Below are 20,999 nucleotides of genomic sequence, written 5' to 3' on the forward strand. Positions count from 1 at the left end.
CCCTGACTGGGAGTTAAACCTGCCACTGTTGGACACAAAATGTTCCAACCACCCGAGCCACCTGGCCAGGGCGTGTTCACATTTTGAAGGTGCCACATGTGAGGATGGGCCAGGAAGCACCACCTGACACTTCTCCGGGCTGAAGTCATCAGGGATGTTGCCATCCTGACACCCCCGGCTGATCCTGACTCACCGTTCCTCCTGGGCTTGGAGCTGATTCTGCCCTGGAACCTGGCCGCACACCTTTGTTCTGCTTTGGGATTTGGGTTTTGTGGCTTCTTCCTTGAAGCAGCCTTCCCCACATCTTCTTGTGCAAACTGCTGGCCCTGTTGTCTGACCCAGGTTTACCTCTGAACTGCCGGCTGCGCCATTCAGCTGCTATCGTCCCCACCTGTCCCTGGAGCCTTATTTTGCTAAGACCCAGGGCTGGGTGTGACACCCGGGGCGGAGACGTGGGGATTACTGGGATAGATTATTAGGAGTGTTCAAGATTAACCTCACTGCTTCCGAATGTTTTTGCTTGTGTAGGTAGGTCTCATTATCGCCTCCTGGGACTCTGACCCATTTCCTGTTATTATTTCTTAAACTGGGTCAAGTGTAATTCTCTCTCTTCTAAGTACAGCTGGCAACCTGGACACGTAGGTGGGAACAGCGCATTTATGACTGTCCGCGATTTTTGTTGGAGCCTGGCATGACTGGGCAGGGTCTGCTGTGTTCATTTGTCCCTTTCAGCCTCTTTATCCTAGTCCCCTCCCCCGCCTCCCTGGTTCTGCTCCCTGGACTACATGGGAAAGCCAAGGACTTGGCTGGTCTCTGTGTCAGTCCTGCTTGAACCACACGTGGGCTCTGTCCCCAGGGCATGGCTTGGTTTCCAGGAAGGATGGCTGCTCTGGAAACTCAGGCTGCCGTGGGGTTGAGCAATGTGTTTGCTTGCATTGGGCACAGCGCGGTGGCCGGGGTCACCTAGAGGCTCAGCTGGTGGCGGGCGCTGCCATCCGTCTGTCCGAGGCAGAGCACTTCCTGGGAGAGCTTGAGGAGGTCTACACAGGACGCGGTGTCCCCTGATGACACTTTGGCTGCGGACCCTGTGCCCCAGAGCTCAGTGGAATGAATGGCTGAGCAAAGGAATAAAAAAAGTGGCTTCTGGCTCCCAGGGAGAAGGTACTGGTGGCTCTGCTGGCCACCCCATCCTCAGCATTCCTTCCTCTTCAGAAAGAACAAAGAGGCATTTTGTCCATATGCTTCCTTGGGCGCTTACATCCGACAGTGTCATGGGTTCGAAAGCAACTGTTTGTAAGCAGCTAAAGCAAAATGCATGTTAGTTTTTATTCTCTCCACCAAACTCCGTAGCAAGTACCTTGAGAGCTCTATGTTCATTCTTTTTTTATTTATTAAATATATTTTTATTGATTTTAGAGAGGAAGGGCGAGGGAGAGAGATAGGAACATCAATGATGAGAGAGAATCATTGATTGGCTGCCCCCTGCATGCCCCCCACTGGATATCGAGCCCTTAACCCCTGGCATGTGCCCTTGACCAAAATCGAACCCAGGACCCTTTGGTCTGCAGGTTGACACTCTAGCCACTGAGCCAAACCAGCCAGGGCTCTACGTTCATTCTTTCATATCCTAAGTGTACCAGCTGGGGACATGCTGTCTGGCTCAGGGTTTTGCAGGGAGCTAAAACTTGTGGAGCGTGTGAGCTGCACTCAGAGAGGGAAAAGACCACGCTCACCTCCTCTCCCCGCCTCTTCTCAATGATCCAGGGTTCTGCCTGTCTTTTCATGGCTTAAGTGAGAGCAGTTGGTGAGCCTGGATGAGAAGACACTGTATTTTCATTTGTCACACAGCTAACTGAAAACTAGCATTCCTGTCAATTATGAAGGAAACAGACCACAGCGGTATTAGGAGTACCCAGGCTTCGTCACCAACTGAAATCACAGGTATTTTCATATCACACTAGTTACTGAAAATACTTAGAAACACCACTTAGGCTCATCAGCACTTCACAGTGACGATAGCTAACTAAACTTGTTGCTAGATCTTGTTATTTAGTTCATTAATAAAAATATATACGATGTAAACATTTATATATTTTATAACTATTTAAATGTAATTGGTTTTTATTTATTTATTTAATGTTTTTATTGATTTCAAAGAGAGAGGAAAGCAGAGGGAGAGAGAGAGAGAGAGAGAGAGAGAGAGAGAGAGAGAGAGAAAGAGAGAGAGAGAGACATTGATGTGAGAGAGAAACATTGATTGGTTGCCTCGCACATGCACCCCAACCAGGGGCTGAACCGGAAACCTGGGAATGTGCCCTGACCCAGAATCCAAACAGCGACCTTTGGTGCACTGGATGATGCTCAAGCAATTGAGCCACCCCAGTGGGTCACAGGTAACTGGTTTCTCTTGTAAAAACTATGTGTTTATTTCATGCCTTTAAAAATGTTTTGAGAAGACGTTGGCTTCACCAGACTGCCAAAGAGGTTCACTGCATACAAGGTCACGACCCTGCTTACACCCTGCCTTCTGGGGTCTTGATCTTTGGTCAGAGTCTAGTGGGGCTGGGTGTAATCAGAGCGGGTTTGGGAGAATGTGGGAGCAAACTGAAGTCTTTTTAACTCCCCCCCCCCCCCCCCCCCGAAAGCCTCTGGCGGTGCGAAGTGAGATGCTGCCCACTAGTGGTTGGAATGTAGAACTGCGAGGCTGCATACAACACAGGCCCTTGGACAGTGGGTTGGGGATGTTGGTGAAATTCCTTGGTACTTGTGTCTGAAATGAGAGACTAAAGGCAACAGGTGGTTTAACCCACCCCTGCCCACAACTCTAGCCTCATCGCTTACAATTCTCTTCCCTCTTCCCTATGCTCCATCCATTTTGCTCTGTCTTTCAGTGCCTCGAAGCTTTGGCCTGCACCAGGGTGTTAATCCTTGCTCTTACCTCTGCTGGACTGCCCAGCCCCCTCCCCCCATCACCTCCTCTGGATAACTACACTCTCCCTCCATGCCTGATCTCAACCCCTGACCCTCCAGGCCAGGCCAGGCCAGGCCAGGCTCCTGGATAATCCTCGTCTAGGTCTGTGCTCACAGCTGTTCTCCTCGAGGTGGTTTTGGTTCATCGATGATGACTGCACTAGGGCAGGGCTGTTTGTTCTCTGCAGTATCCCCACTGCCTGCCCAGGGCACTCAGCAAGCACTTATTCATGAAGAGTGACTGCCAATTGGGAAATTCATAAAGGTCCCGTGAATGCGAGCAGAATGGAGTTAGGTCCACGACAAATCAAGGCAGATGGCCTCCCTCCACCGTGACACCCCATGACTGCCAAGCCTCTACATGCTCCCAGGGTTCCTACTTTCACCAGTGACACGGGGCCCCCCAGGATCACGCAGAAGAAACAGGGTAGCAAGACTGACAGGCCGGGGAGACAGATGGCCCGGGGTCAGATCCTGGCCTTGGGGCTTCCTTCCTGGGTGACCTCAGCCTCTTTGTGCCTCAGTTTCCCCTCTGTGAAATAGTGAAAGTAACAGTACCTCTGGCACAGGGAGGTTAGGAGTGCTAACGGGGTACCTAGGAAAGCACCCAGCACATGGCAAGTGCTGATCAGATGGCACCTAAAGGAAAAGAGCCAACTGAGCCCAAGGGATGGTCAGTCCCCGTCCCTACCCTCAGGAGAGGCACTGGGTGCAGCCAGGAGGGCAGCCTCGCAGCAGGCCTGGCCCCGGCTCCCTTTCTACCCGCGCCCCCCCCCCCCCCCGTCTCGGTTGTGATACTCATGGGAGCCGCTAAGAAGCAAAATATGGAAGCAGAGCCCTGGTCGGGTGGCTTAGCTGGTTGGAGCACCATCCCCTACACCAGTGGTCGGCAAACTCATTAGTCAACAGAGCCAAATATCAACAGTACAATGACTGAAATTTCTTTTGAGAGCCAAATTTTTTAAACTTAAACTATATAAGTAGGTACATTGTTATTAACTTAATTAGGGTACTCCTAAGCCGGCCTCTGCTAAAAACATCCTCAATCTGAGGGCTCGACCTCAGCAAACGTACCCCCACTTCTTCTAACTCCACTTCTTCAAAACAGACTCGCCCAGGCCGAAAACCGGCTTCTGCGCATGGGCCACGAAGTTTCAATCGCACTGTACATGTGCACCAGCACATGGTATTTTGTGGAAGAGCCACAGTCAAGGGGCCAAGAGCCGCATGTGGCTCGCAAGCCGAGGTTTGCCAACCCCTGCCCTACACCAAAAGGTTGCGGGTTTGCTTCCTGGTCAGGGCACATACCTGGGTTGCAGGTTTGATCCCGCATCGGGGTGTGTATGAGAGACAACCAATTGATGTTTCCCTCTTCCCCTTCCTCCCTCCCTCCCCTCTCCCTAAACATCCGGGGGTGAGAATTTTTTAAAAAGTAGAGGCAGGGGGCTCTTTCTCACAGCTGGGCTACATCCCTGCCTGTGTGTCCAGGCCTTCGCCTCCCCCAGGATGTGCTGAACGTGCTGCCCTTGAAGTGAGGCCTGTGGCCTGACACTACAATTTCCTTCTGGTCTATATACACTCACATCCCTGCCCAATTCTCGCTCCAGAGATTTATAATCAAAGTCGTTTACTCTGGCTTCAGATGGAGTGATAACATTGGTAACATACTTGGCACAGAATTAATTTCACATTATATATTAACTAGAGGCTCGGTGCATGACATTGGTGCACTGAGGGGGTCCCTCAGCCCGGCCTGTGCCCTCTCACAGTACAGGACCCCTTGGGGGATGTCCACCTGCCGGCTTAGGCCTGCTCCCCACAGCTGGAAATCCCCCGAGGGGTCCTTAGCACTGCAGAGGAGGGAGAGGCTCCTGCCACCACCGCTGCACTTGCCAGCCATGAGCCTGGCTTCTGGCTGAGTGGTGCTCCCCCTGTGGGAGTGCACTGACCACCAGGAGGCAGCTGCTGCGTTGAGCGTCTGCCCCCTGGTGGTCAGGCACATCATAGCGACCAGTCACTCTGCCATTCTGTCAATTTGCATATTAGGGTTTCATTATATAGGATGCTCAATCAATATCAGTTATTTCTCTATTGGGAAACAGTGGGTTGTCCCGAAAGTCGCAATCCTAGTCTGCCCTCTTGACTTTGTAACATTTGCTAAGCACCTAGCACGACATCTGGCACTTAAAGGCTGTCAGGAAATGTGGGGGGTGGAGAGGAAGAATGAGCTTATTTTCCTCTTCCAGGCCCAGCTGGGCTTTGCCGTGCTTGACTGCCCCCAGTTCTGCACAGTTGCCGCTAGAGGGCAGGAGAGGTTAAGACAACTACACTCAGGACCCCTGGGACCCAGAATTACTGGCTTGGAGGAAAACATCAGAATGCTTGAAAAAAGCCAGTTCCTTCTCTCTGGTGGACCCAATGGAAGGAAATGTGTAGCCAGAGAGATTGAAGTTAGACTTCAAGAAGAACTTCCAATGCACAAAGTGTGCTTACTAGAGATTTCATACAGGTGTTTTGTTTTTTAGGCCTTTAACTACATCTGCCCAAGCAGAATAGATGAGAAGGTGGGCTCTTCCTGTCTGAGGCTTATGTGACCCCACTAGGTCCGATTTAAGTGTCTGCCTTTAATGACTCCATTCTTGCAGATGCAATAGTAAAATACCTTTATTGGTCAGTCAGCCACCACTCATGCTTTTCCTGTAATAAGAATCCTTTATAGCGGCATGATGGTGCTCACATGCAGATGCTTTCTGAAGAGCCTGGGCGGGGGCAGCCTTGCCCCTCACATCAGAGCTCCTTTGTTGAAATGAGCTGGTTTGTTTGGCTTTTGTGGATTTCAGGGTCTGGGACCAAGAACAGAGTCCAAGGACCCCTCCTTCGCTTCTTGGGGAAGCTGCTCCCAAACACGCACAGTATCAGGGACACAATGGCATCTGGCAGGGGCCAGGCTAGGGCTCTCTCTCTTCCAGGGGTCCCTGCCCCGGGCTTCCCAGGTGGCTCCATCCCCATGGGGCCCCAAAGAGGAGGGCTAGGCTCCAGGCGACATTACCGTTCAGAAATGCGGAGTATATAGCAATGCTCTCCAGCCAAGCTATAAAGCAACAGGAACCTTCAGTAACGAGAGTGTAGCTCAGAGCTGCAAAAGCAGAGGGTTTTATGCTCAGCACCGGAAGGAGCTGGCTGCCTGGCCTGGGCTTCAGCGACCCAGTGAGCATCCCCAGCCAGCGCTGGTCCTGCAGAACCGTGGCCTTAGCACAAATCAATGAACACAGGTGAGCCACAGCCTCCTCCTTGGGCCAGCAGGCAAGCCCGGGGCTGGCCGGAGTCTGCTTCTCCCACCAGGGTGTGGGCCTTCGTGCATGGGTCAGAGGAGGGGCCAACCTCCCTTTCTCATGCTGGTCTCTCCTGTGAGGATAAGACCCAAGCAGGGAGCTGCTGGCCATGCAGAGTGTGGGGCAAGAAGGGGACCACTGGGCAGCCTCCTCATCCAGCCTGCTCTGCCTGAGCTTCCTCTTTTGAAGTCCGATCTACCTGCCCTGTAGTTTTAAGAGCCCCCTGCACTTTTAAGCCTAAGGTTGGTTGTCTCCTCCCATATCGGGCCCTGAATATTGTCATCATAATGGTGACCTTGAGTCTGGTGGCTTTCAAGGAGTGAGGTGAGGGAGGCAGAGAGGTGACTCTTGGGTCCTTCCAATTGCAGACACAAGGGTGGGTCCTCTGGCAGGCAGATGCCAAGGGCCTGAGGCCTCCTGTCTGGGGCTGAGGCCAGAGAGCTGTCTGTGGGGCCAGTTGAGGGGATGAGGTGGAGCTGGGAGGCAGCTGGACAGAGGTATATTCTGAGGAGCGTGAGTGCCAGCCCAGGGGAGTGGCATGACCAGCCCCGCACGCACACGTGGGAGCAGGCAGGCGCTGCTCAGAGTCGGGGATTGTTGGGAAAATAGCTAATGTGCTGTGCCCAGGCCACTGCAGAGCTCATGACTCCAGACCGTGGGGAAGAAGCTAAGGGTAGTGAGATTCCTGACGCTGGGACTGCGGGTATTGCTCCCTCTGCGCCACCTCTGTCCTGGGAAAGGGAGCTGGGGCCTGCACCTCGGCGGAAAGCTGCCTGTGCCCTGGCCCACCTGACCCTGCCTACAGGGAAGATATGAGGGGAGCCCGTGGAGTGCTGTCACATGGTCTGTCCTAGACCTTCCAGCAAAAGCCAAACCAAACCATCAAGCCAAATGCAGTGGGGCGGGGGGGACTTGGGCCCCGCGCAGGGGCAGGGCTGCTCAGATCTCGATGAGGCTGGCCTGGCGCAGGCAGAGGGGCGCGTCCTCGGGCATGGCGTTCCGCTGGATCTCGTTCCCGTCCAGGCGCAGCACCTGCAGCTTTGAGAAGTTTATGACGTCCACCACGGTGCAGAAGCTGCTGATGGAGAACTCTGCGGGGACAAGAGGGGCGGAGGTGGGTGGGAGAGCCCGGATCAGGGTCCCGGATCCGCAGCGACGCCTGGGAAGCTGCTTGGCGCCGGGGCTGGAGCTTGGCTGGGCGGCCCAGGAGGGCGCTAGGGTTGGAGTCATACCGACTCCGACCACGAGGGGGCGCAAAAGTGGGCCTTCAGCTGTGTCTGCCGCTCCAGCCTCCTACCCACCCCCAGCCTGGACAGCACTTTGCAGACCCTGGAATGCCCTTGAGTGTTCTTCCCACCAGGACCTGATCCCCTCCCATCTGCGTGCAGCAGGGGAAGCAGAGGAAATCAAAGACCAAGTCTGGCAGCCAGAGGTATGGATAGCTTTTGAGAGGGCTTTGCTCAATTGCTCTGAGATGAAAGACAAGGCAAATGGAGGGACTCAAAGCTGGAATATCCCCTGCCTCTTTGCAGACAGAGAAAGTGGCAGGAAATTACTGTGAGAGCTCCGGGGCGGAGAGACCGCCTCTGGGGGCCAGGCTCCGAGGGGCTGTGCCCCTCCACTCCCAGCACTGCCAGGGGTGAGCAAGGCGGCGCTGAGGCTCGAGAACCAGGCTGCCAAGAACCCCCAGAGTCAAGTACACAATTCCCCCGCCTCCTGCATTTCACATGACTATGGTTTAGCTCTTCCTTTTAAATTCCAAAAGAATGTTTTTCCTTTTGAAGCTCTCCCCTCAAACCACGTAATCCTAAGAGGTGCAATAGTTCTGCTCGGTTTTAACAAACTCTTCTGCAGCTTTCCCCCCCTTCTCCCTCTGATTGTCCTCTTAGGCTCATCAGCCGCCTCTGTCTAAGGCAGTGGTTCTCAACCTTCCTAATGCCTCGGCCCTTTAATACAGTTCCTCATATTGTGGTGACCCCCAATTTCATTGCTACAAATTGAACATAATTAAAGCATAGTGATTAATCACAAAAACAATATGTAATTATATATGTGTTTTCCGATGGTCTTAGGCGACCCCTGTGAAAGGGTCGTTCGACCCCCAAAGGGGTCGCGACCCACGGGTTGAGAACCGCTGGGCTAGGGTCTACTGGCCAGGAACTGGAAAGGAGGAAAACAAGAACTCAGTTAAAAATCCAGCAGGGACACCAGAAGTCACCACCGGAAAGCTCTGAGGCCCCTGGGGCTCCTTCACGTGGTAAGGGCTTGAGGAAGATGCTCAGGTGAGTGTCGGTCTGGGTCTGGTTCAAGGGCAGGGCCCACTCAGTACATCTCCAGGGCGGAACACCGGGCTGAGCCAGGGTGGGGCTCGCTTTCGCGTCCACCAGAGGCGCTCTCGGCTCGCCGCGGTGGTCGGGAGCTCTGCCGGCCTGAAGCTGGGCAGCAGGAGTGGGAGGGAGGCTTTCTGATTCTTCCCAGGGGCATGGTGGAGGGCGTTGTGGGGATGAAATGAAGGTTGCGAGGAGGACAGTATAGAGACGTCACAGGCTGGGGAGGAACGTGTTTTTAAATTAATACAACCAATGGGTTTCTGTCTCTGTTAAGAACTGACCAAGAGGAGATGAGGTGAGGCTGCAGCCAATGTAAACAGAAGACAGAAAATCCAGGCCCAAAGCAGAAGGAGGGGAGGGGAGGGGAGAGGAGAAGGGGGGGGGGAGTGCCCTTTTCCAGAGTGTACTAAGGAGGGAGAGAGAGTCTGAAATCTTTGGGATGCTTCCTTTCCGGGCCTGGGGAATGGGCCGAGTGGCCTCAGAGTGGGCGGGCTGGGGGCAGGGTAAAGGCCAGGGGCTGGGTCTAGGTGTCCGCATGGAAGCAGTGAGTGGGGTGAGCTGGGGAGAAGCAGAGTGGCCCAGTGTGAGTAGCATTTCCTACCCTATTTGGGACTGCGCTCGCTGGAGGTCCCAGGATAGAATCTCTACCCCCTGTTCAAACCCTGGCTCCCCACTCTGCACATATAAATCCGGGGGCTCTGGGGGCTGTGGGCACACAGTGTGTAGATTCCGCCCACATGCTGGGTGCCCTGAGCCCCTGTGTTCCTTCTCCAAGCTCATTCATAGCACAGGGCTCTTCTGCTTGGAGACTCTGAGGACACTTTCCAGCCCAGATTAAAAGCTGACATAAGTCTTTCCAAATTCCTGCTGCTGTACCCGCCCTGCCCCACTGGATCCCAAAGCTGCTGAGTACAGTCCGAGCTGTGTTCCCTGCTGTTGCCAGGCTGGAAAAACTGAGGGCGATGCTAGTGGAAGAAGGAAGAGGAGGGGGGGGACGACCTGTCCCCTGCACACCCGTTAGTTCCTGCCCTTCTTTCGGATCCTCCCTCAGAGGGTTCCTTCAATCCCGCCTGCACCCCAACCCGGTCCCTGCCGGCCCCTGCACGGGGGCCTTTCTGTCATGCCCCTGCCCGAGGAGAGGGGCTAAGCTGGGGCTCTGTCTTCCCTGCTGGTGATCTGCCTCAGGGGCTGCTCCTCACATTCTCAGCCAGAGACGCCTGGCTCCGGGGGGACCACGAAAGGAGGGGCTCAGGTGCAATGCTACACAGCCTGGGTGACATGGAGAGGCTGCTTGTCCTTCCCTGCCTCAGTTTCCCCAGCTTCAAAATGCAAAAGGTAAAACAAAACAACACTATGCTTGTTAACTTCAAAGTGGCAAAAAGAAGAAAAGCTAATAACAGTGATCGTGCGTTGCTTTCCCAATAATGTGCCAGGCCCTGGACCAAGCACTTTCCATGTGTTAATTCACTAATTAAGAAAAATAAGGAATTGCTGTTGTTTTGTCTAAAGAAAAGACTAGGAGAGAGACTAATAACGAGTCAAAGAGGATTTGGGTTAAATTGTACAAGAAGGGATTTGGGGTAGACGCTGAAAAATTTTATGTTTTTGTGTTTTGTTTTGTTTTCTCCTCACCCAAGGAGTGAGGATATTTTCCCATTGGTTTTTGGAGAGAGTGGAGGGGAGGGGAGAGGGGAGGGGGAGAAAGAGAGAGAAACATTGATGTGAGAAAGACACAACGATCCTACACGGGCCCTGACCAGAGGCAGGGATCGAACCTGCAACCCAGGTATGTGCCCTTGACGGGAAATCAAACCTGAGACCCTCTGATGCTCAGGCCAACACTCCAACCACTGAGCAATGCCAGACAGGGCAGAACACTTTTAGGTTTTTTGACTTAAGGGAGAACTTTCTTGTGAGACCTTAGGACACTTTACTAAAGTAATTTTATCTTCATCAGAGTTTTAGAAAGGGATGGGCCACCTAATATTTGAGCAGCAGACATGGCTCTGCATGAGGGCAGGATGGTAACAGACGCTGTGATGAAGCCACTTCCACCCCAAGTCTCTCTGATTGCATAGTTAGGCAGTGACAAATGGGTTCTCTCCCCTGACAGATGCTCTTCGCTGTCACGGTTTCTAGGTCAAACTCTGATGGAGCACAGCATAGAACATGCCGTTTCTGATGTGACAGTCCTCCTGGATTCAGAATGGGTGGCAGGTAAGGAGTGGTGACGTCTGGGAGGGGTGAGGGAGAGTTAGTGGAATGATGGACAGCCGCGGGTAAATGTCAGACCCCCTGTGGCATGCAACATCTTCCAGACGTCTTAGAGAACTGCCCCCTTGGAATGAGACATTAAAGACAAAACGGTTTGGCGTCTTGCACTTCAAACTAGTGGACCAGACACCTCATCAGCTTTCTTTTGTTGTTGTTAATCCTCACCTGAGGATATTTCTCCTTTAGAGAGAGAGTGGAAGAGAGAGGGAAAGACAGAAACATTGACGTGAGAGAAACACATCGATTGGTTGCCTTCTGCATGCGCCCTAATGGGCAAGGGAGGAGCCAGCAACCAAGGTACGTGCCCTTGACCAGAATCAAACCCAGGACCCTTTGGTCTGAAGCCCGACACTCTACCTACTGACCCAAACCGGCTAGGGCCCTCGTCAGCTTTCTAGCCCCACTGCCAACCTCTGGGACTGGTGTCTCTCTCACTCGGAGGGCTGTCCAGCTCGTTAAGGTCTCACCAAATGACTGATCTGTTCGCTGAGCGCTGGGAGAAAAAGGATCAAGAGACTCAGGGTGATGACTCAGCCCTATAGGTGCTCTTTGCTCTCAGCAGGCTCTGCTTCAAAGCCCTTTGTTAGTCCTTCTTTCCCCAGGGAGAGGGGACTTTGCTGACAGAGGAAGGGAGGTTAAATGCTGGCTCTGGGCCCTCCGGGTGAGATTAAGACATCAGATGCCCGGAGCCGTGTACGCACAGTCTGAACGCAACATTCTGAGTAGGAGCTGGCAAGCAACCAGGTAATCCAATCTGAAACGAAAAGGCAGCTCTTTGCGTTCCTTTAGGCATCTGCAGGGAAGTGCCTGGGAAACAAGAAGCCCGGGGTCCTTGCCCACCACCCCAGGGCTTTGTCGTGTTCAGGCTCATGTTATTCTAGGGCAGGGGTCCCCAAACTTTTTAAACAGGGGGCCAGTTCACTGTCCCTCAGACCGTTGGAGGGCCGGACTATAAAAAAACAAACTATGAACAAATTCCTATGCACACTGCACATATCTTATTTTGAAGTAAAAAAACAAAATGGGAACAAATACAATATTTGTATTTGCATGTGGCCCGCGGGCCGTAGTTTGAGGAGCCCTGTTCTAGGGGGACCTTTGCCCTGCCTCTAGGGACTCCTTGAAATCCAGGGAGAACTGACCAGAACAAATACTGCATTCAGCTCGGAGCAGCTGCACAATCTTGTCCACCAACTATTAATGTTTGAAAAGCAAATAAACACCCAAACACAAGACCAGGCTGTAGAGGCAGGAGTATATGGTGTGGAAACAGAGAGCGCATCCTCTTCTGGGCCAGTGAGTAGGTGCAGATGCCATGGTTTCTTAGCCCACCTCCCGGTCTCCATCACCCCCAAGATGGATCCTACAAATTCAACTTCAATCCCTTCTCTCTATGAATGGCCACTCCCAACCCTTTCCAGACTCATCTCTCACGGCTCCTCAATCTCATGACCCCTTCCTCTCAGTCACACCAATTTCCTGGCTGTCCCCTACAGGTGACCTGTTCAATGACTGATTCCTTTGTTCCTGGCAATTTGTCTTCGCAGAATGGCTTTGTTCTGAGTTCCTCAAGCCCAAGTGGTCGGCAAACTCATTAGTCAACAGAGCCAAATATCAACAGTACAACGATTGAAATTTCTTTTGAGAGCCAAATTTTTTAAACTTAAACTATATAGGTAGGTACATTGTTATTAACTTAATTAGGGTACTCCTAAGCTGGCCTTTGCTAAAAACGTCCTCAATCTGATTGAGGTACGTTCGCTGAGGTCGACCCCTACCAACTCTCCCATCCACACTCGTCTTGTATACTTGTTTCATCTACCTCCTTTCGTTCATCCTCTCTATATGTCCACCCCCCACTTCTTCTAATGCCACTTCTTCAAAATAGACTCGCCCAGGCAGAAAACCAACTTCTGCGCATGGGCCACGAAGTTTCAATCGCACTGTACGTGCGTGCCCGCACGTGGTATTTTGTGGAAGAGCCACACTCAAGGGGCCAAAGAGCCGCATGTGGCTCATGAGCCGCGGTTTGCCGACTACGGCTCTAGCCCATGCCCACTTATCTCTCAGGACGTACATTGAAACTTACTTCTGGGAAGTCTTCTTACCAACCACTGTCCACTAACTTTTATTTACCCTGCTGTTAGTGCAAGGCTGGGTCTCAGGGTGCTTTAGTTGTGCTCTCTAGTTACTCTACTGCTATGTCTTTTGTGTTGCCACCAGCACACAGAATAGGGTCTTTCCAGTGAAATAGACTGCCCCTCCCCATGCCCCTTAGCCAAGGTCTCACCATTGATCCTATTGCCCTGGAGGTAGAGGTTCTCCAGGTTGGTGTTGACTGGGGGGATCTTCTGCAGTTGGTTGTAGGAGAGGTCGAGCTCAAGGATGCTGCTGGAATTGAAGGTGTTCGAGGCCAGGCCATTGTTGGTGAGACTGTTGTGGGACAACCGCACATACAACAGTTTGGGCGACCCCCGGAAGTAGCTGTCGGGGACGGAGTAGACGTTGTTGTGCTCCAGATATAGCTGCTCAAGGGCTGAGGGCAGTCCATCCGGCACCCTCCGAAGGTGGTTGTAGCTCAAGTCCAGCAAGATCAATGACCGGAGACCCCTCATCGCGCTGCCCACTTCCTGGATCTCGTTGTGTTGAAGGTACAAGGCTGTGAGGTTCTCCAGCCCCTCCAGCGCATTGTTGGGGACCCGCGCGATCTGGTTGTGGTCGAGATGGAGTTCCCTCAGGGATCGAGGCAGTGGGCCGGGCATCCGGGTCAGGTTGTTGTGGTCCAGGTACAGCCTCTCCAGGTGCCTCAGCTTAGAGAAGACCTTCCTGCCCACCCTATCACTGGTGATCTGGTTGCCATGGAGAGCGATCCAGAGCAGCCCGGTGGCGTTGTCAAAGACACCTTCCTGGATGGAGGAGATCTGGTTGTTCTGGAAGTAGACATACTTCATGCGGGAGGGGACGAAGGGCAGGTACTTCAGGTTGCGGTTGTCACAGTACATGGCCGTGGGGAAGTTAGGGGGGCAGTCACACTCCTGGGGGCAGTCTCGAGGTTCTGGTGGTGGGGGTGGAGAGCCATAGGCGTAGGCTGGGCCCTCCTCCACCCCGTAGGGGTAAGGCTCGTAGGGCTCATAAGGGTAAGGTTCATAGGGATCGTAGTAGGTGGACTGCTGGCTGCGGAGATAGTGGAACCACCAGTGAGGGTCGTCATCATACTGGGCCCAGGAGAGGGAGCAGAGCCCTGCCAGCAGCAGGACAGAGGCCCACTGCATGTTGTCTCTGCAAGGAGGGAGAGAGAACAGAGCAAGCCAACATTAGTGAGACTCCAGGGAGGGGAGTAAGTGAGCCTCAGGCTTTGAGCGGATCTGATTTGGTGCCAAACACCTGCAAATAGGAGCCTGGCTCTCCCTTCCTGCCTGCCTCCTCCCAGCTGGACCTTGGCTGTCTGAGGGGAGCTGGGTGTGTAGAGGCCCAGAAGGGGAGTCTTTGAGATGAGAAGAAACTTGAATGGGGGTGCTGCATTTTTTTGGAGGGGCCAGATCCATTGCAACCTGAAGGTTCTGTTGTGGCAGCTGGAGAGCTCGTAGCAATCCCTGTGGGGTGGGGTGCTCTTCAGGCCTGAATTCACATCCAACTTGGACTCCCCAGGGAAGTAATAATTTTCAAAAGTCCAAGGAAAAAGCCCCATGGCTCTGGGAAACCTCCAGAAGTGGCTGGAGCCCTCAAAGGGGAAGATCTGAATTACCTCTGAAAGATCTTTTGGTCTCTTGGGCAGGCTGAGGGTTTCTGATTCTGAATCTTTGGGGAGGCGTGGGCTGCCCTCCAGAGTGCCAGCGTCTAGAACAGTCTGCTGGGTGAGATACTCTTGGGTTAGCAGTGTGTGGCCACACAGGCAACTTGGCAGGCACTGGCGCCTGGGGATGGCCCTTGTCTTCCAGAGTGGCTGAGGGCAGGGAGCCTGAGTCAGTCCACCTGCTGTCCTCTGTGATGTCTAGGAAAGTATTAGCACTCTTCGTGCTCCACCACGGACATGACGCAAGAGCCACGTGGGGCCAAGAGACATGAATTGAGGAACAGCACAAGAGGGAATAGGATTTGAAGACTTACACGTGTGCCCAAGGGAACGTGGCTTTAGAATGGGATTCTGGCATCCCCTTGCCACCCCTGTGGAGACATCTGGATTAGCAGGCTTCCTATCGAGGCCCTCACACTGGCATCAGCTGTTGCCTTTGAACTTCTATGCTAGTGAGATGAGAACAGGCAGGCCTGGGGACAAATGCAGGCTTGGTGCCATCTGAGAGGGAAGCTGAAGGTATGGAAGATGAGGGGTGAGGGGGTGACGTATCGGGCCTGAGCACCTTACTCTGACTACCTATAGCCAGGGTGCTGCATAGCTCCTGTGAGCCATGGGCACCGTCCAGAGGTGTGAGTGTCACCCTTGGATGGGGAAATCTTAGACTCTTTTTGGTCCTAGGAAAGTCACAGATATCTCTCACCTGACTTTTGGGCCTTGCTGGGGTTGGCAGCTGGGGACAGGAGAAAGATAGAAGTCTAAAAGCCAGCATGAAATCCACTGAACTGATGGGCAGCACCCTGACTGTGACAGGAGAGTCACTCTGTGTCCACCACCCCTCCCAGACCTCTTGGTTCCCTGAAAACAGTTCTCTTAAGCCAGCTTCATCCCATCAGCCTCTGGGCTGCAGAGGAGAGGTACCCTGGCTCACTCTCAGGCAGCCTGAAGCCTCGGACAAAGAGCCCACAGTGTTTCTGAGAAGCCAACCCAATCGCCCATGGCCTGGGCACGCTGGCTGGGCCCTGGCTCTGGCCAGGAGAGAAGACTGATGGAGCGGCCCACTGCCAACAGCACATTTTTCCATGCACAGCTCTGGGCTGCAGCAGGACCAAGGTGGCTGTCTGAGGCTGGCACAGTGAGCCTCTGTCTCCATTTCTCCTTCCAGACTGGGTACTTTGGCAGACAAGAGCCACCTTCCTCTTCAAGACTCAGCTTTCCAGGGGCATGCATCCTGCCCACTTTGGCCTCTCCTTAGGAGCCCTGACTGCTGACAGGGTTTGGCGGGGACCTTATGTCTCTGCTGGTCCTACCCCCATCTCTTGTTGTCTGCTCTTAAATCACCCCCTAATGCTAGAGACCCTCCCGTGCTCAGCGTTTCCTGAGGGGAAGTTTCTCAGACTGCCACTCTGTGAGGTGGGGAAGCTTACTCAGGAGTTACTGCTGCTCTCTCATTTCTCCACTCCACAGAACCATCCCTCCCTTAGCAGAGCGGAGGAGGTCAGACCAGAAGCCATCCCCTCCCTGGACTGGACCCCCACTCACAGCTCCCTACACATGGTCAGCTCTCAACACTTCTTTCTCTCCCTTTCACCCCAGCAACACACACACACACACACACACACACACACACACACACACACACACTCAGACTCAATACACAAAACTCCCCTCCCCCCCCTGCCAGCAGTGTTTCGGCCCCACAGCCCCTCTATCGGAGAGACTGCAGGGACATGGGGCGGGGGGGGGGGGGCATTTATGAGTAGTAGCCAGGCAGAGCTGGCTCCCCTTTGCTTTTTGTGCCTGAGAACTGGAGGTCCCCCCAACAATCAGGAGTTGCAGGACAAAGGTAGCATGCTGGGACCCCTTCTTTCAACGTCCCCTTGGCCGTCTCCAGCATCCTGGGGGCACGGCCCAGAGAGGGAGAGGGAGGAATGACTTCTCCCTGCTGCCCTCTCCCACTCCCCAGCCCCTTTCCCTTATTTTCTGGTGGAACGACAAGTCACAAAAACAAGTAAAATGACTACACTTACCTGGAGTTGAACCTTTCAGAGTGACCACGTCCCTCTGCCTGTGCACTCCTGGGGCTGAAGGGAGTGTGTGTGAGAGCGAAGGAGTGAGCGTGTGTACTGAGAGCGCCCGGGTCTGTGCCAGGCCAGGGTCCCGCCCCCGAATTCCTAATCAAATATTGTGAAGAGAGGGGCTGAGGAGCCAGGATCCTGGCTTTTTCAGCTCGGCTGCAGGGGCGGAGCTCACACCCAACCGCGCGGTCCTGTCTGCCTGCCGCTAGGAAAACCACCTTCTTTCCACTCACTGTCTTCCCCAGCATTGGCAGCGCTGCGCTCTCTCTGCTGAATGAGTTAGTGGCGCCCTACAAGTTATTTGCACAGGCTCTGGGTTTCTCATTAAACCCACAGGGCAGATGCCGGGCTGGGGAGAGCCAGGCTTTGGGTAAAGGCATCTTAATTAACTCTTTCAGCTGATGGTGTCTTCCACTCCCTCCCCCTGAGCTAGTATTCATCCTTCCCAGCACCATACACTTGCACTTATCCTTAGGGTTCCCAACACCTAACTTGTTGGGTTGAAACAGGAGATATGAGAGGCTGTGTGTGAGGTGCCTGGCCCAGCACCCAGTGCTGCTCACCACGTGGGAGAGATGATTGCTCTTGTACCCATTTTACAGATATAGACACCCTGAGCAAGGGGAGGATGAGGTCCACGAAGCGCAGGAGCTAGGCCAGGAAGGGACCTTTAGGCCATGGAATGGGTTAAGTTTTTATTCTAAAAAAGACATGTTGTCTTTGAATCTACTGGGGAGAAGCCGCAGGATCTGACTCACATTTCTAAGGGCACACGGGCAAGACTACTGTGTGGGGAAAGGGAGGCGAGGGTGGAAGCATCATTGAGAGGTGATGGCAGGTGGGCCTAGAGCAGTGGAAGGCTGATGTACTTTTAGATAAGGAACTGACAAGCCCCGAAGATGCACCTGATATGAGGAGTTAGGGAGGTCAGGAATGAGTCCTAGGTTTGCAGTGTGAGCCACTGGGTGGGTGGGAGCTCTATTCCTGACATCGGGAAGACGGGGAGGAACAGACTTGGGGGGAAACAGCGTGTGCAAGTTCCCTGTTAGGCCTTCCATGGACATGTGCTCAGACAGGTCTGTGAGTCTGAAGTTGGAGTTTGGGGGTTGGAAGAAGACATTTGGGAACCTTGGAATTTAGATCACGTGTCCTAATTGCTCTCTTCAATTTAATGGCCTCACTTCCAAGAAACACCCCCTTAAAATAATTTTTAATTGTGGTAAGTTACATACAACATAAAATTTATCCTCTTAACCATTTTGAGTGAAATGTATTTGCATTGCATGTCACTGGTCTCCAGAACTTTTTCATTTTTTTAAAACTGAAACTCTTTATTCACTAAACAAAAATTCCCCATTACTCACCCACCCTCTCACTCCCAGTCTCTGCAAATCACCATTCTACTTTCTGTTTCTATGCATTTGACTACTCTATATACCTCATATAGGTTCAGTCATATAGTATTTATACTTTTGTGCCTGTTTTATTTCACTTAGTATAATGCTCTCAAGTTTCATCCATGTTGTGGCATGTGTCAGAATTTCCTTCCTACACTCTCCTCTTGTATAAATATACCGCATTTAAAAAATTCATCTCTCTGTTGATGGACATTTGGGTTGCTTCCACAGCTTTGCTATAGTGACTAATGCTGCGATGAACACAGGCATATAAATATCTCTCAGAGGCTCTGCTGTTAATTATTTTGGATGTATGCTCAGGAGTGGAATTGCCGGACCAGGTGGCAATTCTATTTTTAAGTTTCTAAACCACGATGCTGTTTTCCACAGTAGACGCACCATTTTACATTTTTTATTAACAGTGCAGAGGGTCAAATTGGAAACAGTCTTTATTAAAAAGAGGTTGAGAAAGCCTCAGGTCTTGAATTTGGAGAATTTAGAGGCGTCAGGCAGTTGGCACTTTTGGTTGCTCTAAAAGGTTGGAGCTGTGTGGGCTGTTAGAAAAGTCCTGGTCAGGGGCTCAATCTTCTCAGCAAAGAGGCTTTGAGGAGATTAAACATAATGAACGGGCCTTTGCTGATCACTTACTATAAACTAGGAGGTTTATGTATGTTATCTCTTTAAATGCTCAGAGCAGGTACTTTGCATTGGAAACAGGGGCTCAGATGTGTAAATGCCTGGCAAGAAAGGGCTTACACAAGAATTTGAAGCTAGAAACTCCAAAGCCCATGACTTCCCCACAACCAAATGTGAGAGGACTGGTGAAGAGGAGGGGGTGAGGCCACCTCGCTGCCAGGCCTCTTTTATTGACTGACTGATTGATTGATTGATTGATTGATGGTTTTAGTGTGTAGCCAGGTTTGAGAGTGTTATCTGAAAGCAGGGAAATGGACACAGTGACCTTCAAAACAGAGGTCATCACTTAAACATCTAACTCCAAGAGAGGGGACCTTCCAAACTTTTCTTTATGACGTGCCCAGAAAAGAAGAGAGAAATGAAAACGTACCCTTCAGGGGCCAACAAGCAGAATCCGAAGCCGCCCACTCAAGCTTACATCTCACGTTTGATGTAAAAATATTATGTGAATTTTGCATTTTGTCCCATATAAATAACAAATTCATATTTATTTCAACAGAAATGCCCCGCCACTCCCCCCCAACCCCCCCCCAACCCCCCCCCGCCGCCCCCCCCCCCCCCCCCCCCCGCCACACACACACAGCTCCTTGGGTACCAATGGTGCCCCGGATACACCACACTTCCCTGGTCCCAACTTGAAGAGCACAGTGCAAGCCATTCACCCGGGCTGGCAAGCCCCTCTGTCAGGATGGGGCGTAGCGGGGAGCCACCCCTGAGCATCTCAGGACGCACCCTCACACCCTTGCTCTGGGGTCACAGGGACAGGAGCCCGCAGACCTCACTCCCTATGTCTGTTGCTGTAGCATTAGTGGGGGGAGGGGGCACCGTTGCTTCTTCCACAACTTTCCTGCTGGAGAGAACCACCGAATGGCTCCCAGCCAGGCTGCTTGCTGAGCCTTGTGGAGAAACAGAGTCCTTTTCCCATCCCCATGAGGCCGTATTTCCAAGGGAATTTGCAAGAATAGAAATTGTTTTCATCTTCAGTGAAGATATGGAAAGATTCATTCCCTCCTCTACCTCCCACTTCTTAGATCCCAGCTACTCTAAGAACACACTCTTGCAAGAGAATGTGCCCCCACCCCCTCCCTGCTGGCAGCCAGACTCATGAGAAGTTCTCAAACTTTGCCTCTGAGGCATTTCTGTTCGGGTACATTCAGACCTGCCCCCTCTCCTAATCCCTTGGCCCATTTCCTCCAGCTCCCCATCGACCAACTTCAACAAAATGGCATCTTCCAGGAGCAAATGCGCTCTGGTTGCTCTGGTTTGAGGGGGCAGCTGGACTGTGGGCCAGGATTGGAAGTGGGAGACTTCTTTATGGAGAACTGGAAGAAGGAAATCTGCATTTTTTAAAGCTCTGGGCTAGGTCCTCCACAGACATCATTTCACTCATCTTCATAAACCTGAAGCACAGCTACAGTGATCTCCATTTAATACATAAGATAGACTGAGATTTAAAGAGGTGAGCTCAGTTTTTAAACACAAGCCCACACACAGTATGAATGGATGGATGGATGGATGGATGGATGGATGGATGAATAAATGAATAGATGAACAAAGGACAAATGAACTAGCAAATGAATGAAGTAAATTGGGAACCAAAGTTAGGGCTCTTTCAACTGTACCGCCTGCCTGAGGGTCACCTGGAGTCATTGTGAGTGATCCCTTCAGGGAAATGCACTGAAGGCTTCCCACGCTTCTCACAGGCAGAGCTAACTCCTCCTCATCCCCGTTTCCCTGGCTGCTGAGGCTCCCCCCTCAGCAATGGCGGATGAGGGCCGCACCAGAGGGACTTAGCCCTTGCTCTGAGACATGCGTTACTACCCATACTTGTCCAAAGGAGTCAGCTGTGAGAGTTGGTTGGATAAAAGCTCTCCCAGAAAGCTCAGACACAGAGATCTGCTGTGGGGCACAGGATTCTGAATCTCCATCCGGAGCCTGGGACTGTGGGTGTCATGGGACCTGCTGCACAGGCCTGACTTCCGGTCTCTTCTTCCTAAGAACCAGGTTCCATGAAAACCACGTTGAAGAAGACAGAGGTGAATGTGTCCTTTTAGTTTTTCTCTCTTTTTCTGTGTTCTTGCCTAGTTTTCTTTGACTTTGGCCTTGGTTTATCTGCATTGCTGAAGGAA

At 52.4% G+C, this 20,999-nt stretch overlaps 1 protein-coding gene across 1 annotated transcript; it reads right to left on the bottom strand.

The window, feature by feature from the left end:
* Window positions 1-5,616: 5,616 nt before the first annotated feature.
* FMOD (fibromodulin) lies at window positions 5,617-17,006 on the bottom strand. The gene is made up of 3 exons (XM_059673417.1): window positions 16,730-17,006; window positions 13,197-14,185; window positions 5,617-7,393 (listed from the first exon to the last, which is right to left on the bottom strand). The coding sequence occupies exons 2-3, from the start codon at window positions 14,176-14,178 to the stop codon at window positions 7,242-7,244; spliced, it is 1,134 nt and encodes a 377-aa protein (XP_059529400.1). The 5' UTR covers window positions 14,179-14,185; window positions 16,730-17,006; the 3' UTR covers window positions 5,617-7,241.
* Window positions 17,007-20,999: the final 3,993 nt, after the last annotated feature.

Source organism: Myotis daubentonii, chromosome 18 (assembly GCF_963259705.1).
Source record: "Myotis daubentonii chromosome 18, mMyoDau2.1, whole genome shotgun sequence".
Lineage (NCBI taxonomy): Eukaryota > Metazoa > Chordata > Mammalia > Chiroptera > Vespertilionidae > Myotis > Myotis daubentonii.